The 20,969-nt window shown below is 40.1% G+C and overlaps 1 protein-coding gene across 2 annotated transcripts in view; it reads right to left on the reverse strand.

Moving 5' to 3' along the window:
- LOC132575341 (cadherin-19-like) overlaps positions 1 to 20,969 on the reverse strand; it is a 163,069-nt gene that overhangs the window by 68,143 nt on the left and 73,957 nt on the right. Inside the window, exons 2-3 of one of the 2 annotated variants that reach the window (XM_060244059.1) lie at positions 16,397 to 16,624; positions 12,819 to 12,930 (exon numbers count right to left, since the gene is read on the reverse strand). In XM_060244059.1, coding sequence (XP_060100042.1) covers positions 12,819 to 12,930; positions 16,397 to 16,624 — 340 coding nt within the window. Of the gene's footprint in view, positions 1 to 12,818; positions 12,934 to 16,396; positions 16,625 to 20,969 lie in introns of both variants that reach the window. The other variant, XM_060244058.1, reaches the window with a different exon arrangement.

Genomic DNA, 20,969 nt, shown 5'->3' on the forward strand with positions numbered 1-20,969 from the left:
GAGGACTATTAATTACATTGAAAAATAAAGATAAGAGGGCTAAAGAAAAGCAGATGTTAGACATACAAAATGAAATAAAGAAAAAAGAAGGGGAACTAAGAAAAAAGAGCAGAGAAAAAGAAATTAATAAGGGAAATTACAGTATTACAATCCCAAGTAAGTCATTTGTTGAATAAAGAACTAGAACGGAACTTAAAAAGTTTGCAACAGAAATCATTTGAAGGTGCGAATAAACCTGGGAAGTATTTAGCTTGGCAACTGAAGAAAAAGAAAGAAACAAAATTATCAACAAAATTGTGGCAAACGGAAAAGAGAAAGTGGCTCAAGAAGGAATTAAAAGAGAATTTTTAAAATATTATGCAAATTTATTTAAAGGTGTGAAAATAAAAAAAGAAAAAATGGAAGAGTATTTACGAAATATTAAAATAGCACCCCTGACTGAATATACGAAAAAGATTTTGAATGACCCAATAGAAAAAATTGAAATTGAAGCAGCAATAAATGTAATGAAAGTAGGTAAGGCAATTAATGTAAATGAGGAAATACAAATGGATACATGGGAATATCTTTGGAAGAACTCGATGAAAATATCAACATGTAAGAGTATTAAAGAGAACTGTTTCAAGATGATGTATAGGTGGTATATGACTCCAAAAAAACTGGCGAAGATGAGTAAAAAGATGTCGGATAGATGTTGGAAATGTAAGAAACATGAAGGTTCTTTTTACCATATGTGGTGGACTTGTGGAAAAGCGAAAAAGTTTTGGCAGATGATACAACAAGAAATATCTCAAATTTTGGGATATGATTTTAAGAAAGTAGCAGAGACTTTTCTGTTGGGATTACAAATGGAAAAATTTCCAAAAGAAGATAGAACTCTAATTTGGTACTTGCTCTCAGCTTCTAGGACATTATATGCGCAGTTATGGAAACAAGAAAAAATACCAGAGAAATGGGATTGGATTGTGAAAGTTTTATCATGGAGTGAGATGGATAAACTAACAAGAACTTTAAGAGACTATGATTTGGATGTGTTTAAAAGGAAATGGAAGAAATTTAGAGGATATATAGAAAAAGAGTGGAATTTGAAAGGACATTGGGCAATTTTTTAACCATGAATTTAAGAAAAGGGAGAAACTGAACCTTGATGGGTTAAGGGTACCTTTATAAGTGAACTTAAGTATATAACATCGGCGGAAGTCTAGTAAAGGAGGGAGGGGGGATTAGAAAAATATCATATGGGTTAGGGATAGTAATGATATAATTAGATATTGTTGCCATATGTTATTAATAAAATGTTTTAAAACCACTGATTTTTCTCATCCCAACAAGTTTCTCAAATGCCCACGATGTCTATATCCTCCTCTGTCACTAAACATTCCACTTCATTGATTATACCTTGGACACTTCTAGCATTTGCATATAAATATATATATTTCTCCAGATATATTAGGCCTTCAATTTTCCTCCTGTGGCTTCTGTGGCCTCCTCTAACAGACAGTAAATATCGTTTGTCCCCTTTCAGTAGCCAGTCCTAATTCACTTCAGTCCTAATTTGCTCCAGTGCACTTTCAACATAAAAACTATATAGACCCTGTGTATGTAGTTGTTCATCCATAGGAGGAAATGGATGAAATGGAACAGAATCCTACTCTCCCCACAATTGCATTTTTCCAAAAATAATATCTGCATATTCTTTGTATCTCTAGTCAGCTCATTGGTCCTATACCCAGAATGAATATAGTTAAACATATTGGTCTGTATGCTCAGTCCACATATCATAAGCCATTCATGGAGCATTTCTGATTTATTGAAAACTCTGTTATAATGGATCCAATAACTTTTTCAAGCTAGATGAGATGTTTTCTTCTGCAGATGGAGTTTTCCTTAACCTTCAGCCTTAGCAGAAGGAAATTATTTGAAAGCTGAATATTTATAAGAATGTGTTTTTCATATTTGCTTTTGTATCTTTACAGTTAATTTATTTACTTGTTAATTTTTTTCTTCTCGCCATCTTTCAAGGTGCTCAGAGCAATGTAGATGGTATGCCTTTCTTCTATTTTACCCTCAAAACAACTTTGCATGGTAGGTTAAGTTGAGAGAGATAGGATCCACATGTTGGAGACACCTTGTCTGAGGTCAGACAAGCAGTTTAATACAATGCCATTTTGTATACTTCTGTATTTAAAATGCATGATCTGACAGCAGCATCTTCCTCCCATTCCCCAGTCATTGACATCCCATTCTGACCCATCTTTGAATTGGAGTTGACATCAGGAAAAGTCTGGTCTTTACAGATATTAGGGCTTTCACCCTGATTTTCAAATGTCTGAACTCCCCTGTTGTGAACTCAAGCCAGTATGAAAACCTTCACTTTCATTTTTGCCTCCTTTTGGGTGGGAGGTGGATTGGTTAGCAATGTGCACTTAAGCAAATCTTCATCCCAGGGTTTAGAATCACCACTTGTTCTTTTCTGCACCCAAATTCTATGTCAGGATTGGGAGCTCTCAGGGGAATTTTGAGCAACAACCCCCCTCCCAAAACAACAACAACAATCCTGTCTGTTGTTCCTTGGGGTTGGAAAGCAAAGGAAATAGTCCCTAGTTAGGCCTTTTTTTTTTTTTTTGCATCAGAGATGCTGTCTGAGAGCATCCCATGATTAAAATCAAGAGTAAATGCACTGAAGTCAATGGGGCTACTCATGTAAATCTGCATGATGCTTACACTCCTTCCCTCATGTATTCCAAGGAATAGAAGCACAACAAAGGAGACCAAGAGGGACTTCAGTATATGGTGGAGGGATTGCAGAGCTGTCAAAAAGGAGCCAGTGCTTTGGCTAGGCATTCATGCACATGCATGAAAGACAAACAACAACAGCAAGGATGCTGGCTGCCCACTCTCCAAGTTGTGCTGCCTTTTTTTTGTGTGTGCATCCCTAGTAGTATGGCTTTTATGAAAGGGATGCAATGGAAAAGGTAATGATGTTGCTGTGAATTTACTGAACGAGATGCTTATACAGAGTGTAAGGCATAGATTAATATGAGAAACACATATCTTCAATAATTTCTCCACAAAAGAAAAATGACCCATAGAAGTTGCTCTCAACTCCCCATGAGATAGTACATATAATACCATAAAAGCTACAGGAGAATTAAATGGGAAGGTATTAAATCAGGTTCAAATGTATGATTGCCACATTTCAGTTTTGCTTATTTTGACAGATATATTGTATCTGTAGGTTTTTAACTGCTGTATGTATTACACTTAATGCAAAATAATAAATGCCGGAGGGAATACTTAAATCTAGTAGTTGCAGAGGCAACCATTTCCTGTTGCACTTTGTTTTAGTGTAGCAGTTGCACTTAAAATTCAAATAAAATTTAAATGATGCATACATGAGGGGAACTAGAATAGCATACTAAAACTTAACAAATGTGTGTTTGTATTAATATTGATTCTTGACCCTCAGTTTGGGCTCAATATTCTGTTGAAGTGTGCATGGGTGGTAGTGTCTGGGTGTGAACATGAATGCACACAAAGAATTAAGGTACTTTTATATAGTTTGAATTGAAGTATCAGAAATGGCTTGAGTGATACTAGAATTGCCATTATTCAGGTGGGTGTCATGTGCAGAAAAAATGTAACTGTAATTTTAGGGGGGAAAGTAGATCATCATATAATACCACTTTGCCAATATACATAAATTATCAAAGTTGCTATACACTATCAGTTTTGTTACAACAATACAATGTTCCACATTCAAACCTTTTTTAAAGGTAATAAACCTCACATCTTAAATATCAACTCCATACAATATATTTCTAATATACAATTAGAAAGACCAAACATAGGTATTCAATATCTTAATAATTTGTATAGTTGATAATTAGCGGAAATTAGCAAGAAACAGAAGCTGGAAGACCATCAGACTATGGGGAACTGCTAACTGTTGCCCATTTCTGTCCACCTTTCAACAGGTCTAGAAGGTTTCACAATCTGCTGTATATTGTTGTTACATTTAGGACACTTACTAGCAGGCCCAATGAAGGTTTAGAGGGAGTAGCCAGAGAGTTTTCAGCATGGCAGCTGCCTACATAGATTAGAGTTTGGTCCAGATCTTCTCAACTATACAAATTTGGATAAAGAACCATTCAAAATGTGATTTTATACCTGGAAACGTGTCCTTCTTTGGCTTTTGGAAACTTTTTATTTATATGATCATCAGTCCACTCCTTAAGGAACTTTAGAAAATACATCCTGACTGAAGAGGAAATTATTGCAGCAGGAGTGAGACTTGTGTATTCAGGAATTTGTACTTTGGGACTTCTAACATATGAATGATTGATTTGACACACCTTTTTGCTTTGGGTATATGTGAATATTGTATGTTGCATATTGGTTTTGGACCACAAACCATATAATGTGAGTTTATAGATGAGATAGACATAAACTATTTTAATACATCTTTAGCGCATTGAGTGATTTTGTGCAGTGGTCTGAACAGCAATTTTCGTTTTTCCAGTTGACTTTTATGCTGCCCCCCCCCGGGGGTTTTGTTATTTGTTGCTTTGAGGGGTGGGCACCGTTTGTTTACTTATTTAAAAAAAATAAAGCCACTTTTCCACCCAATCAGGGTCCACAATGCAGTGTACATTAAAAAAAAATTAAAACATTTGCACAGTTGCACAACTGCAAATACAGTTAAAATTATAAATCAATTCAATTAAACACTTCAATGACACTAAAAGGGACAGTTAACTGTTATTTGTACTATGCCAGAGAAAACAAAAAGTCTTCATGTTCTGGCAGAAACACACTGATAGCAGACAAATGAATCTCCTTGGGAAGTGAGTTCCAAAGTATTGGTGTCATTATCAGGAATGACCTTTCTTGAGTTGCCACCCATCTAACTTCAGACAGTGGGGGAAACCAGAGGAGGGCATCTTTCATTTCTCTCAGAGCTGAATTGGCATAGAATCCATTGGAAGCTCATGCATGGTTCTTGGCATTTAAATTAAAACAAAGATCTCCAATGTGAGGAAAGGGATTTTGAATCTCATTGAGAAAGACTGCTGTATGGGGCCATAGAAGGAGATAGAATATACTCCAATAGCTAGGATTCAATTATAAAGATACGGATACCATAAAACAGTCAGATAAAGCTCTCAGTACTGAATTTGGTGTATGTTCACCAGCATTCTTCAGAATTCCCTCCTCTTGTACTATCATGAGCTGTTTCAAGGACCTTAACAAACCCTCATTATAGAAGAATATTCATGCTCAGTCAGTTAAATTCTATACTGGAAGGTATGCAGTCAAAGTTTGTAAATGTGGATCTGGTCAGCTTAATACATATTCTATTGGTGTGTGAAATTTAGTCTGATTGAGAGAAAGGTAACTGTCCTCCCTCTTGACAGGTGATGTGAATTTATCATCTCAAAATATTGTCCAGTTTTTCCTTGCAGATGAGGATCAGAAAATTATCCTAACATTTGCTAAGCAGCTGTTGCGATTGCCTGTAATAAGGTTGGATTTTGATATGTTCAGGGCCTTTACATCAGAAGAACAGTAAGATAAGAAAGAAGTAGAATCCATGAGGATGACCAGTATGGATGAGCACAAACAGAATCATGAAACAAAATTCATCACAAATTCTGCCCTGTTTGTGGCTCATAAACTGAAGTCCATGGTGTCCTAGATCCAGGGCATTTACAGACCAAAATCCCTTTGAACCTGCAGAGTCCCAGCCAGTTATGGGTCAAAACAAAAGTTATCAAAGTTCTGCAGAAAAGCTATGTCCTCTCCGTAGGTCAAAGGTAGCTGCCACCAGGCTCTAAAACTATATTCCCAACAGCAATGAAGGCAGAGCCAACCTTCAAGCCTTTCCGGGAGACTAACAGTAACACCAGCCTTACAAGGTTGTCTTGCAATGCTGAGAGTCAGAATAACAACTTAAACCATGTATGAACAGTCAAGTCACTGGACTTAACTTTGAGACTTTTTTTTTAAATTAATCAGATTTTTATTAACAGATTTTCAGTTTACAATAAAGAACACTGTAATCTATCACCTCAAATAATGAAGCCTTAGTGAGGATATAATAAACAAATTTAAGCTTAGAGACTTGAAATAGCAAAGACTTCACAACAGCTTAATATAAGTAAATTATTTATTTGTGTGCAATATAATAAAAAGACAAGACTTGTAGGAAGGGAACAAAACAAGAAAGCCTGTTCTTCACCTCATGCCTGTCTGCTTGAACTCTGGGTAAGTGTGTTATTTTAACACAGTTACCCAGAGTTCAAGCAGGCAGGCATGAGGACAATGCACAAAGTACCTCACAGCATTCAGCCAGAGTCTTGATGGTTACAAAGTGAAGACAGAGGTATCTCCTCTGACATGGCAAGTCAAGAGTCTCCCAACAATGGTTAAAGCACAGCTAAACTTATGCATGGGTCTGATTAGACGGTGGGGCCTTTAGCAGCCAATCAGAACCAAGCAAATGATGTAATTCCTTGGTTAATTGCTATACAGTTTCATGATTTAAAAGTGGTCTTGGTTCTCACATCTTCAGCCGAATGGAATCTCCCAACTGGAAGGACTAGCTGGTGAGTGAGATGGTACCATCTCACACAGGTGCAGGAAGTTATCAAAAAGCCACATTCCAGCTCAAATATCTCTGGAAGCAGGGACAGTTGTTTTTACTACAGTCAAAAGGCCTAGTTGGAATCTTAAAGGAGAAAAGCCTCTCGACCAAAGTTTTAAGTAGTCAGGCTAAGAGTCTTGTGATCTCTGGGTCAGAATTACTAAACATGGGTCTAAAATAACAATCTTCCATGACCTTTTAAAGCAGTTTGTGGTGGTTTGTGAACAGAGCAGGGACTTTGAGTTCCTTTAAATTCTTGCTTTCTGTTCCCTGCAAAAGTCAGCTGTTTTTTTTTGTGGGGGGGGGGGCATTCTGCAAACTGTTCTGCAAAAAAACTCAGCTTTTTTTGGGGGGGGGCATTCTGCAAACCCCATTTAAAGGAACTGCGGTCCTCTCAGTGGTGTTTACACAGGGCCACAAAACATGAGCTGGTTCAGTTTGCAACCTCCCCACCCCCGCCCAGTTCAGTTTAGTTCATGGTTCAACCAAGAACTGTGAACCCACATGAACCACATTTTTTTCTGGTTTGTATCCATCCCGGTTGCCAATCCCCAAGTGGGGGCAGGGGATCCCCTGGTTTGGAGGCTGTCCCCCCACTTCAGGGTCATCAAAAAGCAAAGAGAAGGGAAAGAAATGTCTGCTGGGAACTCTGTTGTTCCCTATGGAGACTGATTCCCATAAGAAATAATGGATAATTGATATGGGGGGCTGTTTTTTGAGTTAGAAGCACCAAATTTTCAGTATCGCATCCAGTGCCTCTTCCCAAAATGCCCCCAAGTTTCAAAAAGATTGGACCAGGGGGTCCAGTTCTATGAACCTCCAAAGAAGGTGCCCCTATCCTTCATCATTTCCTGTGGAAGGCAGGCATTTAAAAAGGTGTGCGGCCCCTTTAAATGTGATGGCCAGAACTCCCTTTGGAGTTCAATCGTGCTTGCCACACCCTTGCTCCTGACTCCACCCCCAAAGTCTCCTTGCTCCACCCCAAAAGTCCTATTTCCTTAGCTACACTTGGCAACCCTAATTAATCCCTTATGATCAGGGCTGGCCCTGCCACTAGGCAAACTAGATGATTGCCTAGGGCACAGGCCTTCTGGGGGTGATTAACTGGGCTTTTCATTTTTCCCACAATTCATCTGTTTTTCTTATCAATGAGGAGAGGGGGGACACCAGAAGTTAGCCTTGTCTAGGGTGCCAGACAGTTTAGAGTTGGCCCTGCTAATGACCAGAGTGTATGGATAAGGTCATATGAGAGGAGGCAATCATTAAGGTATGTTGGACTTAGGCCATACAGGGCTTTAAAAGTCAATACCAGCACCTTGTATTGAGCCTGGAAGCAAAGTGAAAGTCCATATAGTTGGAAAAAGACTGGATTGATATGGTCTCTTCAATCCACTGCAACCAAAGCTCTAGCTGCAGCATCCCATACCAGCCATAGCTCCCAGACATTTGTCAATGACAGCCCCATCTACAGCCCATTGCAGTAATCTAATGTAGAAGTAACCAAGGCACGTACCACAGTGGCAAGATCTTTTCTGCCCAAGAAGGGCTGCAGCTGCCTTACCAATCAAAGTTGGTGAAAGGTGCTCTTGACTGCCACCTCCACCTGTTTATCCAACAAGAAGCCAGGGTCCAGGAACACCCCTCCCCCAAATTATGAACCTGCTCCTTTAGGGGGAATGCAACCCTATCCAAAACAAGGATAATCTATTCCCTGGGTTCAAGCTTCCCCACTGCCATTAGCATCGCTATTTTGTCAGGATTAAATTCCAGATTGTTAGTCGTCCTCCATTCCAAAACTGCCACCAGGCACCTGCTCTCAGTTTCCACAGCCTTTCTGGGATCTGCTAGTAGTGCAAGATAGAGCTCAATGTCATCTGCATTTTGATGGCAGCTCAACCCAGATTTCTGGATAAACCCTCCCAACAACTTTACATAGATGTTGAAAAGCATGAGGGACAAAATGGAACCTTGGGGAATCCACTAATCAAAGGCCAAGGGGCAGAGCAGCAATACCCCAGCACTAAACTTTGAAACCAACCCTCAAGGTGGGAAGGCAACCACTGCAAAACAGTGCCCCCCCCAGTCCAGTCCCAAAAGGCAATGCAGTAGGGTACCATTATTGATGGTATTGAACGCTGCCAGCAGGTCCAGTAGAATTAACAGGGTCACACTCCCTCATCAGTCTTTTAGTACATGTCACCCATTAGGGTGACTGAGGCTGTTTCATTGCCATAACCAGGCATGAAATAAAATTGGAATGGATTTGAACAATTCACTACATTCAGGAAGTTCTGAGGTTGGCCAGCCAACCTTTGTCATAAATGGTACATTTGAAACAGTTCAGTAGTTATTCAACTTTCATGGGTCCAGAGTAGGTTTCTTTAAGAGTGGGTACACCGCTGCCTCCATCAAGGGAGGAATGACCATCAGTCCACCAGCAGATTTAAGCAGCCAGGAGGCTCAAGGGTTATACAAACAAGAGGTAGGTCTTAAACTTCCAAGAATCCTATCCACATCCTCAGACTACACAAGCTGATAGGTACTCCACATAACTAAACAAATCAGCATCCTGGGACTATCTGACCCTGTTGCTGCTAATGTAGATTCCAAGTTGAACAGATGTGATTTTATCCACAAAGTACATAGCAAAATGATCACAGCAGGCTGCAGAGCAGTCCACCTCCTCCCAATGGTCAGAACCCAATAGACAACCCAGCAGAGTTCTGCAGGTCTATTGAGTGGATGCAATGGTAATAGGAAAATATTGGGTTGTGAGGGGGGCAGTTGCCACCATTGCTGCTATGGAGTAGGCTTTTCAAATGAGCTCTATCCCAGTGTTTCCCATTTGCAGGGTCGTGATCCGGTACAGGCCACAGAAGCCTCAGTACCGAGTCACAAGAAAAGCCAAAGCTAGCCCTGCCCCCAGCAAAGCATGACCTCTGCTCTGCTTCCTTCCTTCCCCCGTCTCCCTGTTGTGTAGAGAAAAGCTTGCCTTGAAGACTTACACAGGCTGCAAAGCCTGAGCTCTGTTTGGCTTCCTTCCTTTGCCCATCTTTGTGTTGTGCAGAGAGGAGCTGGGCTGCATCTCCTTCCTTCTCCCCCCCCCCCCACCCCAGTGTTTAAGAGAAAAGCTGGAGTTCACTGGCACTTTAAACCCATGAAGTGTTCTTCAAGGTATGAGCTTTCACGTGCCTTGCAGTATGCTCTTTTGGGGAGATTTCTCCGGGAGACCTGGGTGGCAAAGAAGGGTGTGTGTGTTTTTTCAGCCGGGAGGGGCGGGGAGTGGGCATTCCAGTAGCTATTTTGGTTTTTTTACCAAACCCCTGGGCAGAATTGTCGGAATCATATGATGATGAGAAAGGCTTTTTTTCTCTCCCCCCCCCCCCCCGCTCTTTCTTTCCCTGCAAGTGATGCTCTGTCTGTATCCTTGTGCTGGGATGAGGGGAAGCAACAGTGGGAGGGCTTCTAGTGCCCTGGCCCCACTGGTGGATATTCTGGTGCTTTCTGGGCATTGTATGAGAGAATTTTGGACTGGATAGTCCGCTGGCCTGATCCAACATAGCTCCTCTTATGTTCTTTCTTTCCATGTCTTCTTTTCCTCTCCTTCTATTTCATTCTTTCCCTTTCTTTCTTTCCTTCCATTTCTACTGGATGAAATTTTTCTGTTCATCATACTGTTGTTGCAGACATAGGAGCTCTGCCAATGAAAAGTTGGCACCCCCAATTGTAGCCAGCTGGCCTTTCTATGATATTTCTGTGTGAGTGAGTGAGAGTGAAAGGTGTGGGGCAGAAAGAGATTATTGGAGATTACTGCAGTATATCTCAACAGCACTGGAAGTGATGGTATTATGAACTTGGCACCATTTTACTGGTCCTGCTTTTAACAGCTGTTTGACACCAAAATTAAACTCCTCCTGTAGATATTAAAAAGGATGAAAGAAGTTCACTGGCTAAATATCTGCAAAACAGGTTGTTTTTAAAGGCATGGGAAACACAGCCAGTAAAAAGCTGCAGGCCCCTCATAAATATCCTTTTTGGGATAACTACAGAAAAGCTTATATGAACTTTATATAACTAGAAATTAATTCATTAATTGCAGTACAATTCTCTGCTACCTTTCACAGCAATTTCCCAGTGTTTCAGCCAAAGAAAAGTATGAAAAATAGATGTCAAAAGATTTTCTTGAAACCAAGCAAGCTTGGTTATAGCTTGAGTCAGGCTTCCAGTAGTAGCAGCGGAAGGAAGGGCCTCCTAAATGTTTCAGCATATTTTGAGGTAAGCAGCTTCCAGGACCCAGTGTGGGTGATACACAGTGCTGTCATTCCTGATGGCAATGGCAATAGCACTCCCAAATGCATACATTGGCCAATGCTGTTGAGGAATGGGTGTGTAGGTGGTGCAGGCAACGGAACATGGGCATTAGGAGTGCTTTCAAGCTGGAGAAGAACACACAAACAGATAGGTGCATGCAGGTGGGGAGTGGAAAGAGAGGACCGCCCATTTTCCACCCCCATTTTGGCTCAACATGAGTTTCAGAGAGATTTTTCTGAAAATGAAGTTACTTCAGAAGAAGAGGCAGATTTGGGGAGTGCCCTGGAAGTGATATCATAGGAAAAGGTGGAGTTTTGGTTCAGTGTGCCCCAGAAGTGACATCACTTGACCCTTGACACCACAGGAAATGACATAATTCCTGTCTTCTCGCTCCACCCCCAAAGTCTCTTGGCTCCACCCCCAAATTTTAAGTGGGTCACGAGGGAGAAGTGTAAAAATAACCGGGCCACAGGAAAGAAAAGTTTGGGAAACCCTGCTCTAGCTTAGGCCTTGTCAGATTCACCCCAGATCTTTCCTACCATCTCCCTGTCTTTTCATCATCTGCAGCCCTTCAGTTTACCAAGAGGCTGCCCAGGCTGTTTGACCTGAGACAGGGCACCTAAGTGCAATATATGGCATCAAACCCTTCTGACATCCCTCCTCTCCCCAAATTCCACCCTTCCTGGGGTCCACCTTCAAATCTGCAGGAATTTCCCAACCTGGACTTTGCACCCCTACACTGATGAAGCGCTGGATCGCTTGGATAATCTCTTGACTGTGCACATTCATCTTGAAATTCATCACACAGACAACACAGTATACTAAGCCATTTCTGAAAGCTTTGTGATGACATTGAAAACAGCGCTGCATATTTGGTGTAGCATATACTGTATGTAACACAGAATTGGCATAGTTTCTTCCCAGGTTTATAATCTAAAAGGAATGAACAGGACAGGGCATGAGGTGTCTTCTGATAACAAAATTACAGGAAAGGGATGTATGTGTTGTTCCAAGGAGTTGACTCATAAATCTTTAGGAGGTTTATTTTTACTGAATGAAATATGCTAGATCATTCAGGTTGGCAGTTTTGTTGGGTTGATGCAATAGAACAAAGTTATAGTCCAGTGGCACCTGTAAGACCAATGAAGTTTTATTCAGGGCATGAACTTTAATGTGCACACACAGTTCCAAGGATCAGGCCCAGATCATTGTATTATGTGTTCATACCATTCACGCTGCCTTAAAGTAATTTGATTTAATGGTTTAATTATTTTAGCTGTTTGTTTTATTGCTGGTTTTAATTGTTCTTGCCATGTTGTGATCTGCCCTGATCCCATTATGGGAAAGGGCAGACTATAAATTTACAAAAATAAATAAAATAAAATAATCAAATCTTCTCCCATTTCCTGTTTCCTGTGAAGTCACATTACTTCCACCAGGAAACAGTGTTTAAAATTCTCTTATTTCAGCTACTACAATAATATAAACAGACCAGGATGTAGGGTTGCTAGTCTTCAGGTGGAGCCTGGAGATATCCCACTTTTAAAACTGATCTCCTGTTGGCAGAGATTAGCTTCCCTGGAGAAAATGGCTGCTTTGAAAGGTGGACGCTATGGCATTGTATCATGCTGAGGCCCCTCCTCTCCCCAGATCCCACACTCTCCATCTCCAAAGTTTCCAGGTATTTTCCTACACAGACCTGGCAACCCAACCAGGATGTTGTGATGGTCCAAAAATGTTGTTTTTTTGAAGATTCTGGTGGGTGCTATGGGGCAGTTTACTAGTCTAAAATCTGCATTTTGGTATCAGTGGCTTGTTTCACAAATGGCATTGATAGGCAAAGTAAAAAACATGGTCCTACCTTCAGCAGACATTTCAGGAATAGTGGCTTCATAAGGTCCATTTAAAAATTGTAGCTCATTATTAGACAAAACATTTTTCTGTGATGTTTTCTGCTTGTCTAAGTTGGATTGCTGCTAGAAAAATAATGAATGATAAGCTGCTTTCCAGATAATATTCAAACAAGTAAATTTTGTAACATTTGATTTAAAGTCAGCATGGTTTTTAGGTGTAACTTTGAGCTGCTGTGGCATTTTTAAACAGAGTTCCCATCAGGAATTTGTAGTTACAATATGATTGTGAGTACCTGTTGTGGATTAATGTACATTGGAACATGTTGTTTGGCCTTAATTCTCCCAGCCACAAAAGAACTGATAATTTATTTATGAATAGCTACAGAAATAGTATAGAAATAAGCTTTCTAGGCCTGGCTGGAAACAAGAAGGAGATTGGAGGGCAGGAACATGGGAAGTTTGACGATTAGCATGATGTCACTTTCTAGGAATCACCACAAACTCTGGTTTAAGAGATGTCATACCATTCGTGGGGTTTTCCTTGGAAGTGGTGTCACACTATAGGCCAGGTGGCCATTGTCATTATCTTTTTTTCTCCCATTGAACATCAGAACATGGAACCTAAGAGAAGCTATGTTGGATCAGGCCAGTGGCCCATCCAGTCCAATACTCTGTCACACGGTGGCCAGAAAACCAGGTGCCATCAGGAGGTCCACCAGTGAGTCCAGGGCACTAGAAGCCCTCCCACTGTTGCCCTTCCAGCACCAAGAGTACAGAGCATCACTTGCCCCAGACAGAGAGTTCCATCTATACCTTGTGGCTAATAGCCACTGATCGACCTTTAATCCATATGTTTATCCAATCCACTCTTGAAGCTGTCTATGCTTCTAGCTGCCATCACCTCCTGTGGCAGTGAATTCCATGTGTTAATCACCCTTTGGATGTAGAAGTATTTCCCTTTTATCCACTCTATCCCAACTGCTCAGCAATTTCATTGAGTGCCCACGAGTTCTTGAATTGGGAGAAAGGGAGAAGAGTACTTCTTTCTCTACCTTCTCTATCCCATACATGATCTTGTAAACCTCTATCATGTCACCCCTCAGTCATCATTTCTCCATGCTAAAGAGCCCCATGTTTTTTAACCTTTCTTCATAGGGAAAGTGTTCCAAACCTTTAATAATTCTAGTTCCCCTTTTCTGGATTTTTTCCAATGCTATAGTATCTTTTTAGAGGTGTGGTGACCAGAATTGTACACGGTATTCCAAATGAGGCCACACCATCAATTTATATAGGTGCATTATGATACTGACTGATTTGTTTTCAGTTCCCTTCCAGCATAGCATTGATCTTTTTTTATTGCAGTCACGCGCATTTTCAGTTCTCTGCCATGACTCCAAGATCTCTCTCTTGGTCAGTCTCTAACTGCTATTCAGAGTGGCAGCAGGAAACAGGGGCAGAAGATTCCCTACCTCAACTAGGGAACCTGGCAGCCCTATGAAAACAAATAATTAGACCATGAAGCAAGGGGACAAAAGGCCAATAGATGAAACAACAGAATATAGAACAAAATAAAGAACAGAGCAATGAATATGGTGAAGGGGTAGCACCTTTTCTATGAAAAAAAAAAGAGTCTGGGATTTTCAGTTTAGAAAAAAACAGCCAAGGAGGAACATGATGCAGGTTTGGAAAACTATGCATATGGAGGACAGTGGATATGAATAACCATTTTGTCCCTCTCTGATAACAATAGCACTTGATGAAGGTGATAGGCAATTGATTCAAATAGACAAAAGGAAGTATTTATTTGCTCAGTTAGTAATTAACATAGAATTCAGTTCACTGCCAATGGATTAGAGAAGTGACTGCAGATGTCTTTCAAATTAGGTAGAAGGAAAGGTTTGTCAATAGCTACTGTCCTTGGTGCAGGCCAAGCACCGGGGGTTTTGGCACCCTAGGCCATACTGTCTTGCTGCCCCTGTCGAGAAGGGCTGGGTAGCTACTGCAGCTCCTTCTCGCCAGCCCAGCTCAGAGTACTGCATGGAGGAACACATCCACCACCACACTGCCCCCATTGGGAAATGCAAGGCAACTGCTTCAACTCCTCCTCAGCAGGCCCAGCCAGCTCAGGGGCAGCTGCAGCTGGGGACAGTGCCACACCTCTGGGCCGGGCCGGGTCGCATGGTGGCTGCAGCTCCCCCTTTTGCCAGGCACACATGCGCCCTGATGGCTAGGTGAGGTAGGCATGCATGAGCAGTACGATCTTTCCTTACACTTTTTGACACAACAGAAGGTGTTTAGAAGTAGCCTATCATGCAGGGCAGAATCCTGCTGTTATATAATGAAGAAAGGGAGGGAGCAAACCTCTTCTGCATGTGCATAATCTTTTCTAAATAAATATAGACACAATGGATCATTATCTACCTTCTTTAATTTAAAGTTTGATATTCTTCCTGCTACTGCTGTGCTAATTTTAAAAGGCATCACAACTTCACAAAGCTGGGTATTTTTTTTGTGACCTTTCTTTTAAAAAGCTACCATGTTTGTGGATGCACAAAATATAAAGTGATTCTCCATTTGTTCCCTTTGAAATGAGACATCATACTTCCAGAAGAGTTGTTTCGGAAGGCTGTGAAAAGTAATTAATGAATTCTGAACACTTTACCCTTTGGGCCCAATTAAATTTTAGTGCTAGTTAATTAGTGGTTAAACTTTTTCTCCATTCATTCAGCTCAAAAGTTGCCTTACAGGAAAGGATGCAAAAGATTAAAAATGGCTTCAGCTTTAGTTTATTCTTCTTGTTTTTTAAAGGAGCTAAATAATAACATGGAAGAAGAGAGAATTTTAAAGAAAATTATCGGGCAATGTATACTTTAAATAGGGTGAAAAATAATTGTTTATTGTGCCCAAGCTACGTTAATGTAATGAACTGTGTAGGTTCCTGGAGTTTCCTCACTGGTAAAAGGATTCAGTATTAATTTGCTTCATTAAAAATTAATGAGGGGGAAATCAACCTCTACTTAGAATAACAGAATATCCAGCTAAAGACTGTTGGTAAACAGCATTGTTGTGTTCGGTAGGCTGCCTCTGATGCAGCACCAAAAAAAGAAAGAAGAAGCATATTGCCAGACATTAATAATTGAGGCCCAGGCTTTTCTTTGGAAGACAGAGTGGCATTTCAAAGCCTCATCATGTCAAAGCAGCGCTTGATAATACTTTTAATTGTACAATACATTTTACTTTTAAGAATCTGAAAGATTGTCAAGGCCAGATACCCTGCAAGCCTATCCTTGTGTCTCAGCTCATTGGATGCTCCACTGCAGGTGTGGATAGGAAACAAAGACAAATATAGTGGATAGCTCAGAGATTTACTGTATCCTAAGGTAAATGATTTCAACTGACATAGGCCAGTCTAATTGTTTTGTGGGTCTCCCCATATTCTTTTATGTCAGTTTATAATCTTATACATGCTTTCACCTGAAAGTTTTCCAGTGAGTTTTTGTTCAACAGGCCCAAATAGCAAAAGGTTTAGAGAAACAGACACTAATCAATGGCTCAGTTAATTCAGCCTTCCAGAGAAAGGACTTACCTGGTTAAATTGCAAAGGATGCGTTAGCACCTGTTCTTCATGCACCACCATTGGGTTCTGAACCCATCCATGTTTCTCTCTTAGAGATGTCCTAGAAATTTGTTCCAAGTCATTGGCATTCGAGCTGTACACACAGGGAAGATATGTCCACTGCTGAACCAATGCCAGTGCAAAAGATAGCCATGTGTAACAATGCATGCTGAAATTTCCTTTGCAATCAATAAGCATCTGTGGAAAGACAAAAACTTACTCTTTCAAAGTAGTAGAAATATTGATTCTGTGTCAAACCTAAGGCTCAATTTTCAGTTAGCAATTCTTTCTGTTCTTAAAAGAAAAGAAATGGAAGAAAATCAGGTTTGAATAGCAACTCATATGGCAAAAAGGCAAGCATTTTTTTTCTTAATGTGTAAAGCCCTCACAGACATTTTGTACATAAAGGAAAACCATTCTTCAGTTAATTCATCTTGCAAATTAAGCTTTGTCATTCCATTGTGTATCCTACCAATAATGTTAACTGGATAAAGTGTTTAGCCAAACATTCATTTTGAGCTCTAGGTGTTTAAGGGGTGAATTTTACTCGCCCCAATAGAGGTGAAGAAAAACCATATGGTATGTTGGAGTGGAGTGTATGAGCACATTCTCTGTCCTGAATTCAAATTACTCCTTGTAGTATTTACTTCATCATAGCACTGATAAACTGCTGTCCAAGAAAGAAAAGAAAAGGAAATCTCTCAGTGTACAAAAGCCTAAATTAAAGTCCTGAATACTGGAGTGCTTTTTACTCCACAATGCCTTCATGGCTCCAAAGGATGTACTTTTCATCAGACTTCAGAGGAAACAGATATGAGGTTTAGATTGTCATGTTCTTTCAGGCCTTCTAGAAATGTTGCTGCTGGGTACCTTCTTAGCATCTCTATCTGGCTTGCTGCTTCTCAGCTGTTGTTGTTTGGGACAGCCAGTATTCTCTAGGAGGACGACAGTCTCATGGGCTCCTGACACACTATTTCTATTGCCCCTCTTCAGCTAAGTGCTGTCAGCTATACCACCTTGATATTTTTGACAATTAGCCAGACAGTCAATTGTGGTGAGCTGCTAGACCATTCTTCAACACAATGGACAGGACTTGTTCAAAACTGAATTGGATGGCTACTGAAGAATTACACCTAGGAAGAATCATGAGTTTGGTTTGAGAGGTTACAGTCAGGGGTGGGCATTCAGTATCAACCAAGCTGAATAAATCACGTTAGAGAATCTGATTCGGTTACTGATAAAGCTGAGCCCAAATAAAAGCTAGAAAAGTCACTGCTAGTCTGAGTAGATAATACTGACCTTGATTGGTCAAGAGTCTAATTCAGTATAAGATAACTTTATATGTTCATGTCTATTCATGATATTAGCATGGGGGGAGGGAGATGTGGTTCTCAGGCCTAGCCCTGAACCTGTCTTATAAGGAAGCTTACCACAAGACCAGATGACTAAAACAGTTCTGTTTAATGAGCGAAATATCATTGAAACTCAAATTAGGAGAAGAGATAGTGGCTCAGTGGTAGAGCATCTGCTTTGCATGCTGAAGACCTTGGCATCCCCACTTAAAGAAATCAGGCATCAGGTGATATCCTGGACCACAGAGAGTTGCTGCCAGTCAGAGCAGAGAATACTGGCATTGGTAGCTCAGTGGCCTGGCTCAGTTCATGTCCATTGTTCCCAACAGCAGGACACACATGCATATGAAACATCTGCAATGTTAGAATGGAAGAATGTGTGTGAGAGAGACATGGGGTGGTATCTTGATACATTTCCTTTCTGAAGATAAAGAAGCAATTTAAAAGGAAGAGACTAGGAAAGCGCAATCTTGCTAACACCAAGCTGGTCTGGTCAGTGCTTAAATGGGAGAACTCCTGAAAATGCCATCTAAGCCTCCTTGGAGTATCAACACAATAGATGCATAAACAATACTGAGCTCATGAATAAAGAGTTTTGTCCCTTTAATATTATTAGTTCATTGTCAAAAGAAAATCTACGTATTTCTAGTCTACACATTCCTAGTTTAAAATGCATGTACAATAAATGGTTGTCTACTATCAAACATCTGGATTTTTCTAAGTGAGAAAAAGTTAAGAAAAATCACATTTGAAAGAAAAGTATGAATGATAGAATGAGGCCCATGGCCTTGTGTGAGGTCAATAAAATATTTCATCATATCTGCCTTTCCACAGATTTCAGATAACAAAATGAACTTACATACCATTAAATCAGACAATGGTGGGCTTTTATGGTCCAATAAATATGAGATAAATGCCTGTTAGTGTACATGTAGGTAACTTGGTATTTCCTATCTGTAAACTAACATTTTTGGCTGTGCACCTATTCCAGGTGTTATTGTACCTAGAACGAGCTCATTACTCAGGACAGAACTTTATTTCAAATAAAATGCATCTGATATCCCTGCAGCCCATCAACACTAGCAATTCATTTTGTCCTGGTTCTTCTGGCCATTCACACAACTGATGGGAAGAACTGTAGCTGCAGGTGATTTATTTGCTTCCCTTCTGTGGACAAAGTTATCGCAGTTGGCCTTTCTTAGAGCACATCTGTACACTGTATGTAGTTCTGTAATTTGCTTCACCAACATTTTACGCTTTTTTAGAAGTGCAACTGTTCAGTCTGATATGATGGGGAGGGGGAGAGATAGAACTGAGGCTGTTTAACCCTTTCCACTTTCCATTTTCTTGGATAAAATGACCATCTCCCCTCAGCTGCTTTTATCCCACTAGAAAAAAACCCAGCATTTTTTTAAAAACCCGATCTCACCCATCAGACTTGTCTTCTCCTTCAAATCACAGATTAAACAGGTTGTTTAAAAACAGTTAGCAAAAGGAATCATAGGAGTTAGTTCTGCCAATGTCCAGGTAAGGTCTGGAAATCTCCTGGAATTACAACTAATCTCCAGACTACAGAGATCACATGGAGGAAACGGCTGTTCTGAAGAGCAGTCTCTGGCATTATATCCTTCCTCCCACCAGGCTCCATCCCAAAATTCCAGGAGTTTTCCAATCTGCCATTGACAACTCTAACAAAAATAAATGTAATATAAACTTCTTTCTTTGGGGGCACTGACCCAGCTTCAAGAACTACAAAGCAAAGTTGAATTATAATCATTGTTGTAAATATAATACTCTCCTAGGTAAATAAATTACAACGATGGAGGAAAACATTATTCATGTACCCTGTCTGCATCATTGACAAGGAAAATTTTCATCAATTGGAAAAAAAAATGAAATGGAAAGGAAGATTGAAAGGGAAATAGATAACAAATTAACATGCTGTTCAGATCTTAGAGGAAGGACAAAAAGGACCATGCATCTGCTGCTCAGAGAATGGTCCAAGGGAACAGGAAGAGATTTGTGAGACTGACAGTGTAATCCTCTGCATACTTACTTGAGAGTAAGCTTTATTGAAATTAGAGGGACATATTCCCATAAGACTAAGAATTCAGCATTTTGAATAATTTCAGAACAAATCCTAAAACCAGTGCAGATTGTCAAGCACCAATCCAAAGCAACATTCTGTTCGCAGACATCAAACAGCGGAGCTAATTGATAATTAATTCAGATTGCCCATATTTTCTGCCCTGACCCTGTATATCCACCAACTGGCTAGTAAAGGGCCTCAAACATTCCTATTGGTGTCTGTATCTCTAATTTCATTACCTTAACTTTTCAAATATTTAGGTACACAAACATCAGACCTCAAACAGACATGGGAATTTCTTGCATTCATTTTCCCTTGTTTCCTAGTATTTTCTTTCTGGTGTATCTTTCCGTACAAGTCCTTTGACTTCCAGTCCACCAGCAACTACACTTTATGAACCTTAGCCAGAGTTGCAAGTTAGGCTTTTCTAGCATCAAAATTGCAAAAGTGGTGGTGGTGGTGGGGGGAAGCCTAATCTAAATAAACTTATGTTTGAGTGAAACTTGTATACTAAAAGGAAGAATTTTGCCCTGCATTATTGTCTTGGCTACCAATTCAAATGGGCAATGAATCCTTGATGGATTGAATTCCATGATATATTTTACATGAAATAAAGATATGTGATTATACTTGATTGACAGCTAGCACTCAACATATAATTTTCAGCTGCTTCACAAATGAAATAATTACATTTTCTTCTCAACCCAGCATACAAATGTCAGGCCTCAGTTCTGGCCTGGAGAAAATATTTTCAATATAAAATAGCAGAAATTTTGATTGCCTATTTTTGACAACAATTCTTTTGCACAATCAATTTGAAGCATGTTCTTGTAGCCAAAGGAAAGGAACATAACAAAAGAAAGCTTGTTAGTCTTCTATGATGACACAAGATATCAATATATCTATTAGCTTAATAAGCATACAGAATATGGCATTGCTTCTCCAATGTAAGCAGCCCACAAAGAAGGCATTCAGTGAACAGCCATCAATGGCAGAAAATGTAAAGAGTATAACTAGTATATGAGTCATTTGGATCATTGATGGATATATATGATTGGCAATAGATCAGAAAAGCAGATGCACTGAGTTAGAACAATGCTGA

The sequence above is a fragment of the Heteronotia binoei genome, chromosome 7, assembly GCF_032191835.1.
Source record: "Heteronotia binoei isolate CCM8104 ecotype False Entrance Well chromosome 7, APGP_CSIRO_Hbin_v1, whole genome shotgun sequence".
Classification (NCBI taxonomy): Eukaryota; Metazoa; Chordata; class Lepidosauria; order Squamata; family Gekkonidae; genus Heteronotia; species Heteronotia binoei.